The sequence below is a fragment of the Perca flavescens genome, chromosome 20 (assembly GCF_004354835.1).
Source record: "Perca flavescens isolate YP-PL-M2 chromosome 20, PFLA_1.0, whole genome shotgun sequence".
In the NCBI taxonomy this organism is placed as follows: Eukaryota; Metazoa; Chordata; class Actinopteri; order Perciformes; family Percidae; genus Perca; species Perca flavescens.
Window position 1 is genome coordinate 15,442,438 of NC_041350.1, and position 15,941 is coordinate 15,458,378.

The 15,941-nt window shown below is 40.5% G+C and overlaps 2 protein-coding genes across 2 annotated transcripts in view; one reads left to right on the plus strand and one right to left on the minus strand.

Moving 5' to 3' along the window:
- Positions 1-2,047: 2,047 nt before the first annotated feature.
- prph2lb (peripherin 2-like b) lies at positions 2,048-4,645 on the plus strand. The gene is made up of 3 exons (XM_028566351.1): positions 2,048-2,628; positions 2,796-3,042; positions 4,373-4,645. The coding sequence occupies exons 1-3, from the start codon at positions 2,048-2,050 to the stop codon at positions 4,643-4,645; spliced, it is 1,101 nt and encodes a 366-aa protein (XP_028422152.1).
- Positions 4,646-6,076: 1,431 nt separating this feature from the next.
- ubr1 (ubiquitin protein ligase E3 component n-recognin 1) overlaps positions 6,077-15,941 on the minus strand; it is a 22,439-nt gene continuing 12,574 nt past the window's right edge. The window contains exons 19-47 of the mRNA XM_028565145.1: positions 15,772-15,873; positions 15,620-15,683; positions 15,407-15,531; positions 15,259-15,311; positions 15,066-15,168; positions 14,928-14,976; positions 14,647-14,801; positions 14,439-14,538; positions 14,218-14,321; positions 14,028-14,108; positions 12,992-13,173; positions 12,681-12,889; positions 12,510-12,609; positions 12,221-12,373; positions 12,028-12,128; positions 11,012-11,111; positions 10,768-10,916; positions 10,602-10,657; positions 10,396-10,492; positions 10,178-10,245; positions 9,937-10,084; positions 9,779-9,848; positions 8,924-9,060; positions 8,735-8,843; positions 8,568-8,624; positions 8,405-8,482; positions 8,120-8,290; positions 7,873-7,974; positions 6,077-7,405 (exon numbers count right to left, since the gene is read on the minus strand). Of these exons, the coding sequence (XP_028420946.1) occupies positions 7,264-7,405; positions 7,873-7,974; positions 8,120-8,290; positions 8,405-8,482; positions 8,568-8,624; positions 8,735-8,843; positions 8,924-9,060; positions 9,779-9,848; positions 9,937-10,084; positions 10,178-10,245; positions 10,396-10,492; positions 10,602-10,657; positions 10,768-10,916; positions 11,012-11,111; positions 12,028-12,128; positions 12,221-12,373; positions 12,510-12,609; positions 12,681-12,889; positions 12,992-13,173; positions 14,028-14,108; positions 14,218-14,321; positions 14,439-14,538; positions 14,647-14,801; positions 14,928-14,976; positions 15,066-15,168; positions 15,259-15,311; positions 15,407-15,531; positions 15,620-15,683; positions 15,772-15,873 (3,165 nt within the window). The 3' untranslated portion in view covers positions 6,077-7,263. The remainder of the gene's footprint in view (positions 7,406-7,872; positions 7,975-8,119; positions 8,291-8,404; positions 8,483-8,567; positions 8,625-8,734; positions 8,844-8,923; positions 9,061-9,778; positions 9,849-9,936; positions 10,085-10,177; positions 10,246-10,395; positions 10,493-10,601; positions 10,658-10,767; positions 10,917-11,011; positions 11,112-12,027; positions 12,129-12,220; positions 12,374-12,509; positions 12,610-12,680; positions 12,890-12,991; positions 13,174-14,027; positions 14,109-14,217; positions 14,322-14,438; positions 14,539-14,646; positions 14,802-14,927; positions 14,977-15,065; positions 15,169-15,258; positions 15,312-15,406; positions 15,532-15,619; positions 15,684-15,771; positions 15,874-15,941) is intronic.

The following is a 15,941-nucleotide window of genomic DNA, read 5'->3' on the forward strand; positions in this document are numbered from 1 at the left end:
AAAAGCAGAGAGAAAATAAAGAGAGAAATTTATAAGCCAAATCATCCGAGTTCTAAATTCTAGTTTTATGGCAGTCAAATCCTAATATACCTTTAGCCGTAAGCTTCCGCAGCCAGCAGATAATGGCTCTCATGTTGTTGTCGGCTAATGCCTCGGACCACTGGCCCTGTGTATCCAGCATGATGTCCTCAGACCCACAACGAGAAAAGGGAGTTCACATGGTGGGATCAAGGGAGCATTACTGGGGAAAAGAAATTATAGTTCATTACAGCAAAAAAAAAAAAAAAAAAAAAAAAAAAAGTTATTTATGAAAATATCTTATGTACTGTTAAAGTGTTTTAACCATAATGTAATGTACTTAGGGTATCTCAATGAACAACTTACACTTAAGCCTGGAAAACTTCTCTCTTAGATATGTTTCCATTATTAGATCAATGGATTGTGCAAGAACAGATTAAAGCGTGAACGTGGTAGTAATTATTTTGAGGAGCCTCCATACATACATTGTAAATATTTGTTGGATTCTCAATACTTACTTGGAGACGTGGTTTAGTTTTCCAGTAGCTTCGTCAGGCTTCTCTCTTTGTCTGCACAGAGGTGAGTGCTGTGTGTGTTCTGTCTGCCTTGTAGATTAGCTGACTGGCCCTGTGGCTACGATACTGTTCTCTTCTTACACAAGCTACTTTGGTGCATGTTAATCCACTAATCTCACTCTCAGTTAATGTTTCATTGGCTGATTTGCAGTCTGGCTGTGTGTGTGTGTGTGTGTGTGTTTGTGTGTGTGTGTGTGTGTGTGTGTGTGTGTGTTGAAATTAAAGTTGCAAACAGAATAGCTCAGACCAGCAGGGGGCTGGGGGGGATGAGCAGGATGATAGCAGGAGGTAAAAATGAGTACTCTGCTCTCTACAGCTTGGATCTGTCAGGCATTTGGCACTTTTGGCCACACCACAGTCAGTGATGTCACAACCAGTTTTCTTTTCACAATTTTGCAAAGGCTATGCTGTTGCTATGACATAACTCATTGTGGACAAAAACACCATATGCCTGGAGAGCTGCAATGATAAGTCGATCAGTCAAATTAAATAGACATTTGAAGACATCACCTTGAGCTGTTGTATATTATACATTATACAATTTTTTGGACATTTAAATAAATCAAGAAAATGATTAGCAGATTCATTAATAATGAAAATAATTGTTAGCTGCAGCCCTACTGGAAGGTGTCCAACAGTAGTTTTGTCTTTCCATAATTGTGTCAGTAAGTATTTAGTTAACTTAGTTGACTCTTTATGACCTTTATTTACTTTTGTATATTATATGTCCAGTTGGATGTCTCTTTTTTACTACTACACAAATGAACACACAATGGCCATCATCCATTACTCTCACAGTGTAGGGACAGTCAGATATGTGTAGGTGGCAGAAGGTGTGTCCAAATCCCTCTTGGGCCCAGGGCTGATTAATGATTAAAGGGGATTAGGAGGAGGGTCAGGACTTGGCTACTAGTCTCTCTGTGATGCTGCCTTTATGCTGTGTTGCTACGACCACTCGCCTCTCTCAGGACTAAATCTGAGGATGTCAGCAAAGAAACAGAGGAGAACGATGTCAGATGTTCAATGTGACTGCTGACCCAAATAAGGTCGGTACAGTAGACTTCTTAATTCTTAAATTTTATTTTTAGGAGCTTTGTCCAGAAAGACATGTCAGGACGAGTGGATTTAAAAGGATTTTTTTTTAAAACCAAATTACATCTTGTTTAATTTCTCTGTTTGTTTACAACTGATCATGTGTCATTGTATTTTGTCTTAACAGTGTTTTCCATGCATCTACAGTATACCCATAATGCAGTGTCCACAAGATATCTATCACGACTACCAGGCTAAGCTGCTTATGAGAGGACCTTCAGAGAACTGTACAAACAATCCCCCTCCCCTTGGTCCCCCACACTCCATGGAGGATAACCTGCTCCTCGCCCCTGCTTTACCTGTGTCCCACCCTTAATCCCCCCTTAGACTTAAAAGAAAATTGAGAGAGTTATAGATACATGATGGCGGTCTTGAGATTGAGGTTCACCAAGACCAAGAGAGACAAGCTGGCTCAGGTGCTGTGGATTCTGAACTGGATCTCAGTCGTGACAGGGGTCATCCTGTTCAGCCTGGGGCTCTTCCTCAAGGTGGAGATCAACAAGCGAGGAGAGCTGATGGCTGAGAGGGACATCCAGTACGTGCCCAACATGCTAATCGCTGTGGGCCTCATCGCCTGTGCCATAAACTTCCTGGGTGGGAAGATCTGCTACGACTGTGTGGACACCACCAAGTTCTTGCGCTGGAAGCTGATCATGCTGCCCTACATAATATGTACCTTCTTCTTCACCTTCTGTGTGCTGGTTGGGGCTCTGATGTGTTACAGCATGCGTGGAGAGCTAGAGGAGTCTCTGAACCTGGGGCTGGCAGAGGCCATCAGGTTCTACAAGGACACAGACACACCAGGACGATGCTTCCTGAAGCGAACTGTGGACATGCTGCATATAGAGTTCCAGTGCTGTGGGAACAATGGCTATAAAGATTGGTTTCAAATCCAGTGGATCAGCAACCGTTACCTGGATATGTCCAAAAAAGAGGTGGCAGAGTAAGTGCAAGAGAGTATATTCATACTAAAGATGTCGTAAAACAGGAATTTGTAAAAGTTACTGACATAATTTTAGTACAGTCCCAAACAAAGACATATGCACACACTGCTGCAAAAAAAGCATTAAGTCGGATCCTGAGTTTCTCCTTCTTTTTCCTCCTTTCTAGCCGATTAAGAAGTAACGTGGAGGGGAAGTACTTGATGGATGGAGTGCCCTTCAGCTGCTGCAACATCAACTCCCCTCGGCCCTGCATCCAGCAGCAGATCACCAACAATTCCGCTCACTTCAACTATGAGCATCAGACTGAAGAGCTGAACCTGTGGATGAAAGGGTGTCGCCAGGCGCTGCTGGAGTACTACACCCACATCATGCAGTCCATTGGCCTCACAGTCCTCATCACCTGGCTGTTTGAGGTGAGGAGAGACAGGTTTATAACAACATAATGTCTTAATGGGGAAGTTAAAGGGGAACTCCACATTTTTTTACATACCAGTTTGTCAAAAACGTTATACAGCTTATGTGGCCCCACTACTCTGATAAATTGCCTCATGACGTAACTTGAGGCAATGTTGACGTCTGTAGCCCGCTTGTTTGTGTTAAAGCCATAGACCGTATATAATGGACCAACAGACCCCGTTGCTCTGGACGGAGACCAGTGAAGGCTATTAGAAGCACTTTTCCAGTGATGGCCAGCTTTACTGCGCAGCCTCCAACTGAGAGAGACAGCGTAAATGTGATGTGAGCAACGTGTCTGAAAGTTGTAAGTCTTCTGGTAGCTGTGCCAAGAGAAATCTCAATCATTCCCAATCTTACAGAGAAGGAGAGTTTATGTATATGTAAGGAGATAACATGGGCACAGGCTAATTATTGCTAACTAAAATGCTAGTTAACATTAGTAATTAATCCTAAACAGCTCATGTAAGTCGAAACTGCCTGCAAGCTTATCCTGTACTATACGGTAATTCCTCTACTATGTGACACAATGGTTAGCCAAATAGAGTCTAGAAATAGAGTTTAAACGCTTCAGATGTAAAGTTATTCGCTGTCAAGTGGCGCCAAAATGAATGCTAGTCAGTGGAATGCTAACGGGAGGTGATGGCAAGGTAGCAACAAAATGGCACCATAGGAGGTTCTAGTTCTGAAGCGAAGTTTACCTCCTTGGTTAAAGCTAGGTTTATGCTCACTGCTAGCGTAACACTTGAATCTCCAACTTAACTGTTTCTGGTGCATTGTGGGTAATGTAGGCACCATGGGTTTGACAAGGAAGAAGACAACATCTCTGGTTATGCTGCATCGTTCAGGGCAGTACTCTTTAAGAGACAGAGTTCTCCAAAAAAAAAAGCTGCATTTGTGCTGGTGTGTTGCATTAAACTTTTCTTTATCTTAAAACTGTTTGAAATATGAGACATTAGTTAGTTAAATCACTTAAAAGGTAATAAGAAAAGGTTGGCTGGTGCCTTTTTCTTTTCTCACATTTAAAAAATACATAGCAATAACACTAACACTGGGATTGCACATTCACTTCACACACTTGCAGTACTAAACCTTGAGCTAATCTATACTATCTTATTATCTATGGGTCGTCCATGCAGCACCTGAAGTGGACTCTACTATTGTCCTCTACTCAGTTTAAATTACTCTACATCAAATACAAAATGACTCCATACCAAACGAAACATACAAAACTAGTTCTTTGACCTATTGTAATCTGACTGTCACTAATATCTGTGTGTCTTGTTTTAGCTGTCGGTGTTGACAGGGGTTCGTTACCTCCAGACCTCCCTGGAAAATGTGCTGAGACAGGGCAACCTCGACTCTGAATCTGATGGCTGGCTGCTGGAAAACAGCTTTATGGAAACTGCCCGCACCAACCTGAACATCATCAAGAGCCTTGGCAAGAGCAACCAGATAGACACAGCCAACAATGGAGATCCAAACATTAATGTTCCCTCCACCTCTAAAGCACACTATGGGCCGGACAATGTGCCACCAAAGGAAATACCTGAAGCCAGTTGACCTTTCTCAGGCCTCAGTAAACAGCATCCCTGAACGCCTAAGTAAGGGCCTTTTCCTCGTTACTTAAAAAGAGTTGTTATGTTACATTTATTGGTTGTTATCCATATAAGTCAAGAATTAGAACTAATAAATACCTATACAGGGGTGTTTGTGTGTGGAAACTAAAATATATTGTGGGAAATATGACACAATAATATATAATACATTTGCTAGTCTGACAGTAGCTCTTTTCCAAAATGCAGATAATGCCTTGTTGACTTTTTACAACTATTAATGATTTTATTACATATTTTTTGTACATCTGTCTTCTGATATGTTATTGCCTGTGTATCGTGATTTTGCAACATGTGTACAAAACAAAGTTTTGTATAGCCGTCAGTTGCAACACTGGAATCAAAATGAACGTGAAATATATAATTGTTTGATGAAGACAAATTAGTGATGTGGGTCGTTGAAGTTGAAGCCCACATTTTTGGTCTGATTTTGCTTCCAAGTATGATAGAAAATGCAGTCAATATTTTTTTGAAATTACTATAGCAAGAAGAGAAGATATATATATATATATATATATATATATATATATATATATATATATATTATATATATATATATTATATAAATTATATATATAAATTAAATTCCACAAATGTAGGTGCAGGGTACTTTGACTTGAAATCTACATTAGTTCTGGGTGATAAAATCAATAGTAACATTTTTGGATCCTTGCTGTGCATTTTACCGGACTTTAGCAAACAAAGTTGTACCAGTGTAACAGAGTACACATCACATCATCCATTTTTAACGGTTAAGCCATCACTATAATGACTCTTATGTGCCTCAGCAATGCCACCATGGTCTTATGAAAAAAACTGTCATTTTCACTGGGATGAGCAACCAAAAGCTTGACAAACACATTCTGAGCTGGTGATGGTCGGATTTTGTTGTTTGTGATTGTTTTATAAGAGATCCAAACCAGTACATTGCAAACTAAGCTTCCATGTTTTACTTAGTTTTAATGATTAAGCCTTTGACAGGACATTGTCTGTTGGTCAAAAGAAGTCTGCCTTTTCTGCCTGCTTCAGGAATTATAGAGCACATGGCAGGTGAGAAGGACAATTACAGCTTAAACATTGGGGGAAATAAAAAATAAAAACTAAATAAAAATGTGTGGTTTAGTTAAGTTTTAATTACGTCTTTGAGACATTAAGTTAAAACGCAGCATCACAATTCTGAAATAAGAGAATGCAGCAGATTTTTGCCTCTCACTTGATGGATTGCGCAATATTGATGATGGAAAATAGATCATTAATTGATTCTATGGGTGTGCAATGAGAAGAGATTTTTATTCCATTATAATAAAACAAATCTAATCACATAACACATCAGATATTATAGACACAAGCTGGATTCATGGCACAGGAACAGTTCAGCTGTATATTGGCTAGAGTCTTTATTTCCACAGCCTGAAAGTCAAATAGTACTGCCAAACAACACAAAAAGGTGGACATTTTTTTATTCACACATATTTTACTTTTCAATAAAAAGTAAATTCCCTTCCTAAATAAAATATTGATTTTTTTATTACTTAAATTCAATTTGTGTTAAGTGGATTCCCACCACATGGTGAAATGTGACTCAAATAATCTGTCTAGCAATGGTCCCCTCGATATGTTTTAATCATTACAAACATACAGTGGATATCTGATCATCATAATCACTTTGTCCCAATAGGATTTGTAGCTTGTTTTCATTTAATTCACTCACTGATTCTTGACATCAGTGAGGACATACAACCATAAATGTCAAGATGTGGCTGAAATATTCAGAAAACTTTAGTGTCAAAATGTCTTCTTATTAAATGCTTCTATAACAGGAAATCATGGAGGCATGTTACTGTATACGCCTTTCAGAATACTGAGTTTGTTTTAATACAACTTCAAAAAATAATGTATTCTATACATGTTTTAACCATTACATATGCTTTCTATATGTGAGTAAAGGTGACAATAGGATGTGGCTGCATCATTTGGACCTTTTACATAATGGTCGAAAGCAAAAATGTGTGAGATCGCTGACCATGCCTAATTTTCAAATGTACCCTTCAAAACCAGCACAATTCAACAATTATAACTTATGACAAATCATAATTGCTAACACCAAAAGAGAATGCAGAAAATTCACAGCATTACTGAGAGAAAACAAATATATAAACTGATAACTGAAACATTTTCGTGTGTATCTGAGGCTTGTCTTTATTTGAATGAGCCTTTTTGTAAATAACAATTCTCTAGGAGTAACTCATTCTCACAGCAGACAATCAAATTAAAACAAGGCGACTTGGGTTTACTCATTATTCATCACCCTCCACTATTCCTCTCTGACTGTCCCACCTCTCTCGACTCCAGCAGGGGTTTCATCGCGGAGGGATTGGCTGTTCAGGCCTCCTATATAGGAGGTTTTGTTTATGTGTGTGTGTGTGTGTGTGTGTGTGTGTGTGTGTGTGTGTGTGTGTGTGTGTGAGTGTGAGTGTGAGTGTGAGTGCGCCTTAGGAGCATTGGAGCAGATTGTGCTCTATGGCTGTGCTCTTAACTTCCCGGCGACCACAGCTGGAGCAATCATCACAACATCTGCCACTCAAAGGCAAACATAACGTTGACCACCTCTAGGCTGCGGGCAATTTCTTCCAGGATGCAGTGCTGCTGCCACAGCTGGTTCAGCTTCTTGTAGCGTTCTGGGCAAAGGTGCAATGGATTGCCCCTTCTAGAAATTAAAAGACAAAAGGCCTGATTTATTCAAGGGTTTGTCCAAAAAAACACAATACATTTCATACTGTATATGACAAAATGATGTACTTCATGGCCATGCCTATATGCTGCCTACAGAAGCAGTAATGTTTCATATGATTAGTAGTTTCCTTTCAGTGACCTCATTGTTGAATGACATTAAACTCCTTCTTAAGGACACAATGTGTCCTTAACAAGGACACATGGTGTCATTAATGAAAAGCACCTGGAGGTGCAGGTTTGTGACAGAATTAGTGCAGTAGACCTAAAACTGCAGCTGTAACACTCATCGTCTGCAGGTGCTGGATGGGTTTAAATTGCAGCAGCTTTCACCTATTTGCCTGTAGGAGGCAATATGCATGTACATATACACATGTCTACATTTGCAATTCTAAGCAGAAGTTATAACAGTTTGGCACATGGAAAAGAAGCTAAAATTCTTACCCAAGGTGAGGATCAGTCTCCCCATAATCGTCTAGGTAAGGAGCAGGGTATGTGCTTCCTCGAGTCTTACTGGCCATCAGCACAATTTCACACTCTCTTATCCTGTCAACATGAAATCAAACTTCATTTATATAGCAAATTTCAAGCAAGAAAGAATACAATTCAAAGTAAAATAATTCAGTTAAAATCAAGTTTTAAAGCTGGAAAATAATTCTCTTGATCCCTATAAGGCCTAGAATTGACCCACCTGAGGAACATGCCCACTCCAGCGCCACAGGTAGCAGCGTGGGCGGTGCAAGCTCCCACATCGTCTCCATCCAGCTGGCTGAGACAGCAGGAGCTCTGAGAGCACAGCATGGCCCCACAAAACAGGCACAGGGTTGGATGCTTCCTGTCATCATCTGTAGACTTGGGGCACCTGAGGACAAAGTACAAAGTAGACAAGCGGGTTGAACACCTCTGGCAGATTTCCCACTGAAAGGTGATAACTGAAAAGACTTCAATCCCCCGTCCCCCGTCCCCCCCACTTAACTGAAAATGGCTGGCTTGGTTGAGGAGAGCACTGTAATCCTCAGGAAGATCAATCAAACGATTTCTTCTCCTGGGGTATCTGGAGAGTTTATTGATCAATTATTAGGTAATGTTTTATTACAAAATATAAGTGGGACTGAAAGATTACAAAAGCCAAAGTCTACCTGACTGTCTGGATGTTGCCTTTCATGACTTTAGTTACAGCTGGACTCCCACTCCACCTAAGGAGGAAAAAGACTTCATAAAACCGCTCACCTCTTCAGTCAATATGAAAAGATCACTGATCAAATACGTACATTGGCCTTGCCTCAATGTTTATCACATACTGTACCTTTGCATCAGTGGAGTAACAGTGTCTCTGTGGTCTTGGAAGAGCTGGAACACATTAGAGGGCAGTGCCAAGTAGCTGCATAGCGCCTCCATCTGACCTTGAGAGGTAACTACAAAGACCCTAAATGTCAGCATGAATTCATTAAATCGACATTTGTAGCATGTTAAAATGATATAATACTTCACCTACCAGCAGTACTAGAAAGCTCCTCTGGAGGATGTACTCCTGTAAGGCAACTGAAAAAGAGAGCAGCACAGCGCAGGAAAGGTTCGATTCCTCTATTCACTCTTTCCGCCACAGAGCTGCCGGACACATCTGGAATCAGCCTGATGAGCAAACCAGAGAACAATCGGTCAAACAAGCTGAGGGCAGTCCACATTACCGTGTAAATCACTGAGCATGCAGCATGGAAAGGGAACAACGAGCAAAGTTTGCCTCTGCTAAGTGAGCATGAGGTTGATTCCTGTCCAGTTTGATTATGAAGCAGGCGAATACAAAATAAATGTTCATGTTCCTAAGATTTTTGTTTTGTTTTTTTTTCCTGTCAAGAGCTGCCATTTAAATTGGGAGCAGAAATGCAAATCATTTAGTTTCATGTTGGAAAAAGAACAATTTTCTCTTTATTGCAGGGTAAAAGGGACACATTTGTATTTTATTTAAAATTTCATTATCACACATGAACTTTTCTTTTAGCTAATATTCTGTTCGTGAGTTATGAGCTCAAATGAATTGCACATCTGAACGCATGATTATATAGCCAGGAAACCTATTCCCTGCCATGCTTGTCCTAGCTTTAAATAGTTGTTGCTGCATGTTGCTGGCATTTTTAACAAAAACTGGTGTGTCATTCAGTAGGGTATGGAGAGTGTACCTTATTCACTTTTAGTTTGCCACAAAACTAATAAAAGATAACTGAAAGAAAAAAAAACCAACAAGAAATTCACAGATCTCATACATACTACTGACTAAATGTCAAACAAAATTTGCTCATTCTGCTCATGTATTTTGCCAGATAAATAATATGATGATGAGAAACACTTGTACCACACTGTAGTGTACAGCTCTGATGCTGCTCTCGCCTCCTCTGTCTCCTCTCCAGCCACTGCAGGGAAATCTAAGTAGAAATGACACCTTTATTTAATCATCGTTGTTATTTTACTATGTTCTAAATGAACCAGAATGTATGGTTTTGCGGTTTGTACCTTTAGAGGAAATGAGGACCTGCAGCATATGAGCCATGGTGACGAGATGCAGGATGTGCAGGTGGTTGTAGGCAGAGCTGACTGCAGACGGCTGTAAGTCTACAGCCTCCTCCTGATACAGTGCAGGTATAGACAACACCAACCCCACCTGACAAAACACAAGAACTTGTTGAGAGATGAGGACAAGACAAGTTGGAGTCCATCATTCTCAACAAAGCTGTTCCCTCTAGGTGGAACCTACCAGAAGATGGAAAAAGTCCACCTCCAGAAGAGAAGGGCTGTTTTTTCTGCCCATGCCCGGAAGCAAAACTGGGGAAATAAGTCACAGTTATGAACACAAGCCATAATATATAGCACATTTCATACTACATATCACAATATGCTTTACATGGAAGAAAGCTGTGCAATGTCTACAATTTTTACTTTTAAAAATGGATGTATTCTTAAATGACCACATACCCCCCAACATGTCGTGGAAATGCCTTTGAATGACAGCCTGGGAGCTCTTAAGTCTCTGAGCTGCTGAAAACTGAACAATTGCCTTCAGACCTGCAAGCTAAAATAGAGAAGCATTTCAAAAACTGATGTCTGACCAAGTTAAACCTGAACTATGATACATCATATGCATTATTTGACAGCTGTTAACGAGTCATGAGGCATCCAACCTGTCTGTTTTGTAAGGACCCAAACAGTGGCTTTCCCTCTTCCTGCAATATATTTTCTGTGAAGATATGCAAATGTATTTTTGAATTAAATTGAAAATAAATAAATAAATAAAATAAAACATAAAGCGACAGATTGACACAATAAGCCTTGTAACTCCTACTGTACCTATGGCCTGAATAGTGAAAGCACATGTGTTCCAAGCCATAACGGGCACATGTGGGCACAGCTCATTGGGTGCCGTCTGCAGTCCCACCCTGTGAACTGTGGTGGCGCAGACAACCAGCATCTCCGCTATGCTGTCGGAGAACTTCCTCCTGAAAACAACCACCAGCATAGAGTTCAAACTTGCGTGCTAAATGAAAAACATAGATACTTGAGGGACACCAAAGGAGATGACAGTTTCACTCACGGTTCTTGTACACCATAGCTCAGAATGGATCTAAAGTCTGACTGGCCCTCTCCACACAGCCCTGTGTCCCCATCAACACTACTGCCTTCTGTGTTGCAATCTGCACGAGAGAGAAGATCAATTATAATCACCGGAGTGTCACACATCACAAACAACTAGGCATAAGGGACCGCTCGGTATTTATGGAATGGACCACCGGAGGAAAAGGTTGCAATAAAGGTTTCCTAAATGCCACGTTTAATGTCAGCTTACTAATTGATTGCTGGTTTTGTGTAGATTTGGACTTAGGTTTATTCTTCTTTGTTTAAAAGGCGAAGTGGAGGAAGCCTAGTGACGACTCCATAGCAACCAGTTTGTGTGTTGAATGTTACCCGGTATCCTTTGCTGAATGGTCTCAATGTTTTATTGTTTTATTTCATGTGAATACTACTTTACTAGCGGAGTAACTTAGTATTTGAAGTAATGCAGTAATGCAGGTAGTTTCCATGCTTATTGTGTTTCCAAAACAACGTTAGTGAGTAAATCTACTGAAATGGCCACCACACCATAACAGAGGAGTGTGATGCGTCAGATGAGAATGCAGAGGTTTAGTTATGTAAGTCATTGCTGTAAAAAAACAATGGGAATCTGTATATATTTGTCAAGCGCAAACCAGTACAGAAGGTATTGATACATTATTGGGGGAGGGTCATGCCTTTTTTCCAAATCGTTTTGGAGGGTCATAGAAAAATTATTACAGGCGAGGGGAGGGTCATGTCTATTTTGACTAAAGGTCCTAAAACTCCACCGGTGTCCCCTGAAATAAATAACGAACAGTCCCTAATGACATTGGATGGCACTCATAAGTAACTATTGAAGCTGAATAACTTATATCAAGGTAAGCCTTTCTACCCAAGCAACACTGTAAGGCAAAGAGCTGCAGTGGCTGAACCTAAAACCTCCCAATGCCACATGCCTTCTTCAGTGCCACTCATCCAAAGATATGCAATCATGGTATGTAGAGTATGTCTTCTTACCATTATCCTGAGTGACTGACTTGAGTCCTTTAATCCTGGCAGAGATGATCTGGATCCAGCGAGGCAGGGTCAAATGCTGTCCAATTATCTCTGCATTTTCACTGTACATGGAAAACAAATAACTATTTATTTTATACTAATAAATAACAACGATCTATTGCAGATTGGCATGAAGAAGGTGGACTGGACTTACTAGTTAAACGTTAATGTTTCAAACGGGATGAGAGGGACAACAGTGTTGCACAGAGACTTGCACAGGGGACACAAGTACTCCCCATTCTCCAGGTCGATGATCAGCTCAGCATGGAGCCGGTTCCTGGTCATATTCTGAACAGCCTCAAAATATCTGAAAAATATAGAGAATAACAACTTAATGGCAAATTAACTGTCAATTGTGCCTTCTAACGGACCACACACATATACACACAAAGGGGAGCGCTGACAGAATAATAATTAGCAAATTTGTTCTTGTAATAACTCACTTCTGCCAACATGTGGCATGCATGACATGTCCACAGCTGCCAGTGTGGGTGCCAACTGCCAGTTCAGGAGGCATGAAGAGGGGATATGATGTCCCTGTCCCTTGAAGAGATAAATACAATGTGTCAGAGTCAAATTACAGTTAGAATTAAATGATTAGTAAATGGACTGACCATCTGCTCTATTGGTCGGTATCTTTCCTCTGCACTGTGTCAGAACAGTGGACCTCTGGACACACGCAGTCAGCACCATGGCTGGAGCCTGGGCCACAACTTCCTGTTCTTCCTGACAAAGAATGCAGGTGAGCACCTCCCTCTCGGCTGGAGAGGAGCCTCGGTGGGGCCCGATGGCTACACACAGCTCCCTGTGCTCCATGAGACAGCTAGGGGGAATAAACATAACCCAAAATAGAATTAGCCAAATACTAAGCTAAAAACACATGGATTTTTTTATTTATTTTTTTATTTTAAATGGTCCTTCTCACCTGTCAGTAGATGTAACAGGCTCTCCCTGTGACCCGCTCTCTGGCATGTTCTCATACAGCATCTTGTTTGACTCAATGAAGTTTTTCTGCATTTCTGACATCTGGGCCATAATCTTCTGCCGGTGGAGTTTGGCTGCCTCTGCCTTCCTTTTGCGCTCAGCTTTCTCTTTGTCCTGAGCACTCTGGAATAATAACAAGTCTAACAAGTCAGACAGCAAAACTTCTCAATACTGAGAAACAATGCACAATGCAATTCAGTTTGCGTTGTTTCTTATAATTTCATGACAGAGAGCTATATTGTGTTTGGCACCTTAACATCTTAAATCTAGAATCACTTCCACCTTTCAATACTTTTAAAAACCTTTTAAAATCAACTCTGACTGAACAGTGTAATTGCTTTTAACTAGATGCCCTTTAAGTTGTATGTCTGTATTAGCTTAAGTTAAGTGTAATGTATTGTTTGTGTTCTAGTAGTGTATGTACAGAGATTTGCGGTGTAGTTTGTAACCTTTGTCCTGTCTTTAATGTATTTTGAAACTTTTTGCCGCCAGTCTTGGCCAGGACTCCCTGGGAGAAGAGTTACTGTAACTCAATGGGACTTTTCCTGGTTAAATAAAAGGTTGGAAATCAGATCCAATTGGAAACCAAATGAATGGTGAGTTGGGATGCTGTAACCTAGGAGGAGGGAGGTTGTGTCATGTAAAGAGAGGGCGGCTCTGAGCTCTACAAGGAGCCCTTTAATTTGGATAATTGTATCTGCCCCCGAAATGGAGTTACAACTAAAATTTTATTGTTGGAGACAATGGCATGAAGCTCTCTTGAATCTGTTATTTCATCTGCACTCATGCAACCACCAAATCTTCTAGTTACCCTGCCCAGAGCAGCCTTTGTAAAAAGTCCAGTTTCTCACACTCACTGTGGCAGTATAGAACTTAACCTATAAGTACTTACCCAAAATAGAGCAAGCAAAAGTTAAGACCAGTCAATTGTATCGTTAAATGCACAATTTTTAGTTCATCATTTATTGTTCTTTTACCTCCTCTGGCTTGGTTGTATCCATGCTCATGGAGGCGGTTGGACTGGACTTCTCTCTAAGGCACTTGACAATTTCAAACATCTAGCAGAAAAACATTCATATAAAATTATGAAGGTAACTAGAAAATAAATACATCAGTCTACAAAAATGAACTGTTGGAGATAAAAAATGTATTAACTAAATAGCCTACCTGTAGAACCCATTTGACCATGTCGTTTTGAGCTTCAAGGGAAGGAACAGCCTTAATCTTGGACAACAAGAGGAACACTGACTTGCCGTGTTCTGAACCGATTCCTGGAAGAACCGAATAGACATTTTTGTCACAAAACCAAACCAGTTTATAGCTTTGAGAACTATGTTGAATAGTGAGTGATGAAAAGATCATACAAAACAATTAGTTTTTTTACTTACTGCGGGCCTTGAGGCTGAAATCAAAGGTCACTTCCTCCACATTGCTATGCTCAAGCTGCGTTTTCTCTTCAATCAATGCCTGACCGATCAAGTGCAGGGCCTGTGTGGTAAATGCATGCATTTTGTTACTGCAAGTGGTTTAAGTAATTAAGGGCAAATTCCGAGCGAGGCAAACTCTGTAAAAGGAAAAAACACATGTAATGTGTACCCTCTGGATCATGGCTTCTGTCCAATGAGTCGACCGGTCCTCTGCAGCTCTCTGCAGGACGCGTCTCAGGACATGGATGATTATGTCACAGCAGAGCAAACGCACTATGCTGGAGAAAGCTAGGCAGAAGGCTGGGGGTACCGGTGGACGCAGAGCTAAGAACAAAAAAAAATAAAAAAAAAGAGGGAATGTTAGTAGCGCAGATTCATTTGCAAGTGGAGTACAGATTGTCACATTTTGTATCTATACATAGGTGTGTGCAGAGCAAAGACATTGATCACCTTTATCATTGCCCTCCTGAGTCCTCCTCTTCTTCTGAGACTCTTCTGCCTGCAAACCATAAAAGATAATGAAATGAGGAATATTTAACAAAAGTTGTGTCAATTTATCGTAAAACTGGTGTTGAGACATTGCATTACCTTGCTATGCTGTGATCTTGAATAATGGTAGAAGAAAGGGTTGAATTCTACCAGACGCTCTTTTTTTAGTCCATACAATCCATGCCCTGACACACCCGGTTTTCTTAAAACAGTGCAAAACAGACAGATTAAAACCACTCTGGAATGACTATTAAGGGGAAAATGCATAAGCTCTTTCACAGTCTTTACATACTTGAAGGTGGCAACTTTGGTAATTACAGTCTCCAGGCCTGTTTCATGGCTCTCCTACAAAAAATATTTTGTAACTTGTTATCAAATGATTATTCCCTTATAAAAACTTAGATATTAACTCTAGAATTTATACAGTATGTGCAGCTTACGTTCTCCGGCAGACCCTTGACCAGGCTACTATGAGCCATGGGCTCAATGCACAGCAGGTGGATAACCTCCCTCATTGTCACATCCTCTTTGGTCACCTGACTGACACCTGGGACATAGCGCTCACCTGGAAACAAAAGACACAGACACTATAGTACAGTTTCTATCCAACCAACTAACTTCCCAAGTCTGATTAGTAGGATGTGACACTGTACCAATAATGACGATAAGGAGGTACAGCATCTCTTCTGTCAAGCGGTTCCACTGTGTCAGTTCATCCTGCAAATTGTGTTGCATTTCATCACTAAGTAGAGCAATAGGTGGCATAACGATTTTTTTTCTGAATGATAGTTGAGGTGTTGCTTACCTGGTCTTTGCTTGAACAACTTCCATTAAAATAATCAAAGAGCTCAAATCTCAACAAGACCAGCATGAGGAAGTGGTTGGGGTCCATTTTGGAAGCAGCTATCTGTAGGGACACATAGTGTATTATATAAATGGTGAAGAGTAAGAGCATGAGAAAAATCCTCAAGACAT

Coding starts and splice junctions, on each gene's coding strand:
- prph2lb (XM_028566351.1), top strand. CDS start 2,048: ATGGCGGTCTTGAGATTGAGGTTCACCAAGACCAAGAGAGACAAGCTG. Junction 2,629..2,795: donor TCCAAAAAAGAGGTGGCAGA/GTAAGTGCAAGA, acceptor CCTCCTTTCTAG/CCGATTAAGAAGTAACGTGG. Junction 3,043..4,372: donor TCATCACCTGGCTGTTTGAG/GTGAGGAGAGAC, acceptor GTCTTGTTTTAG/CTGTCGGTGTTGACAGGGGT.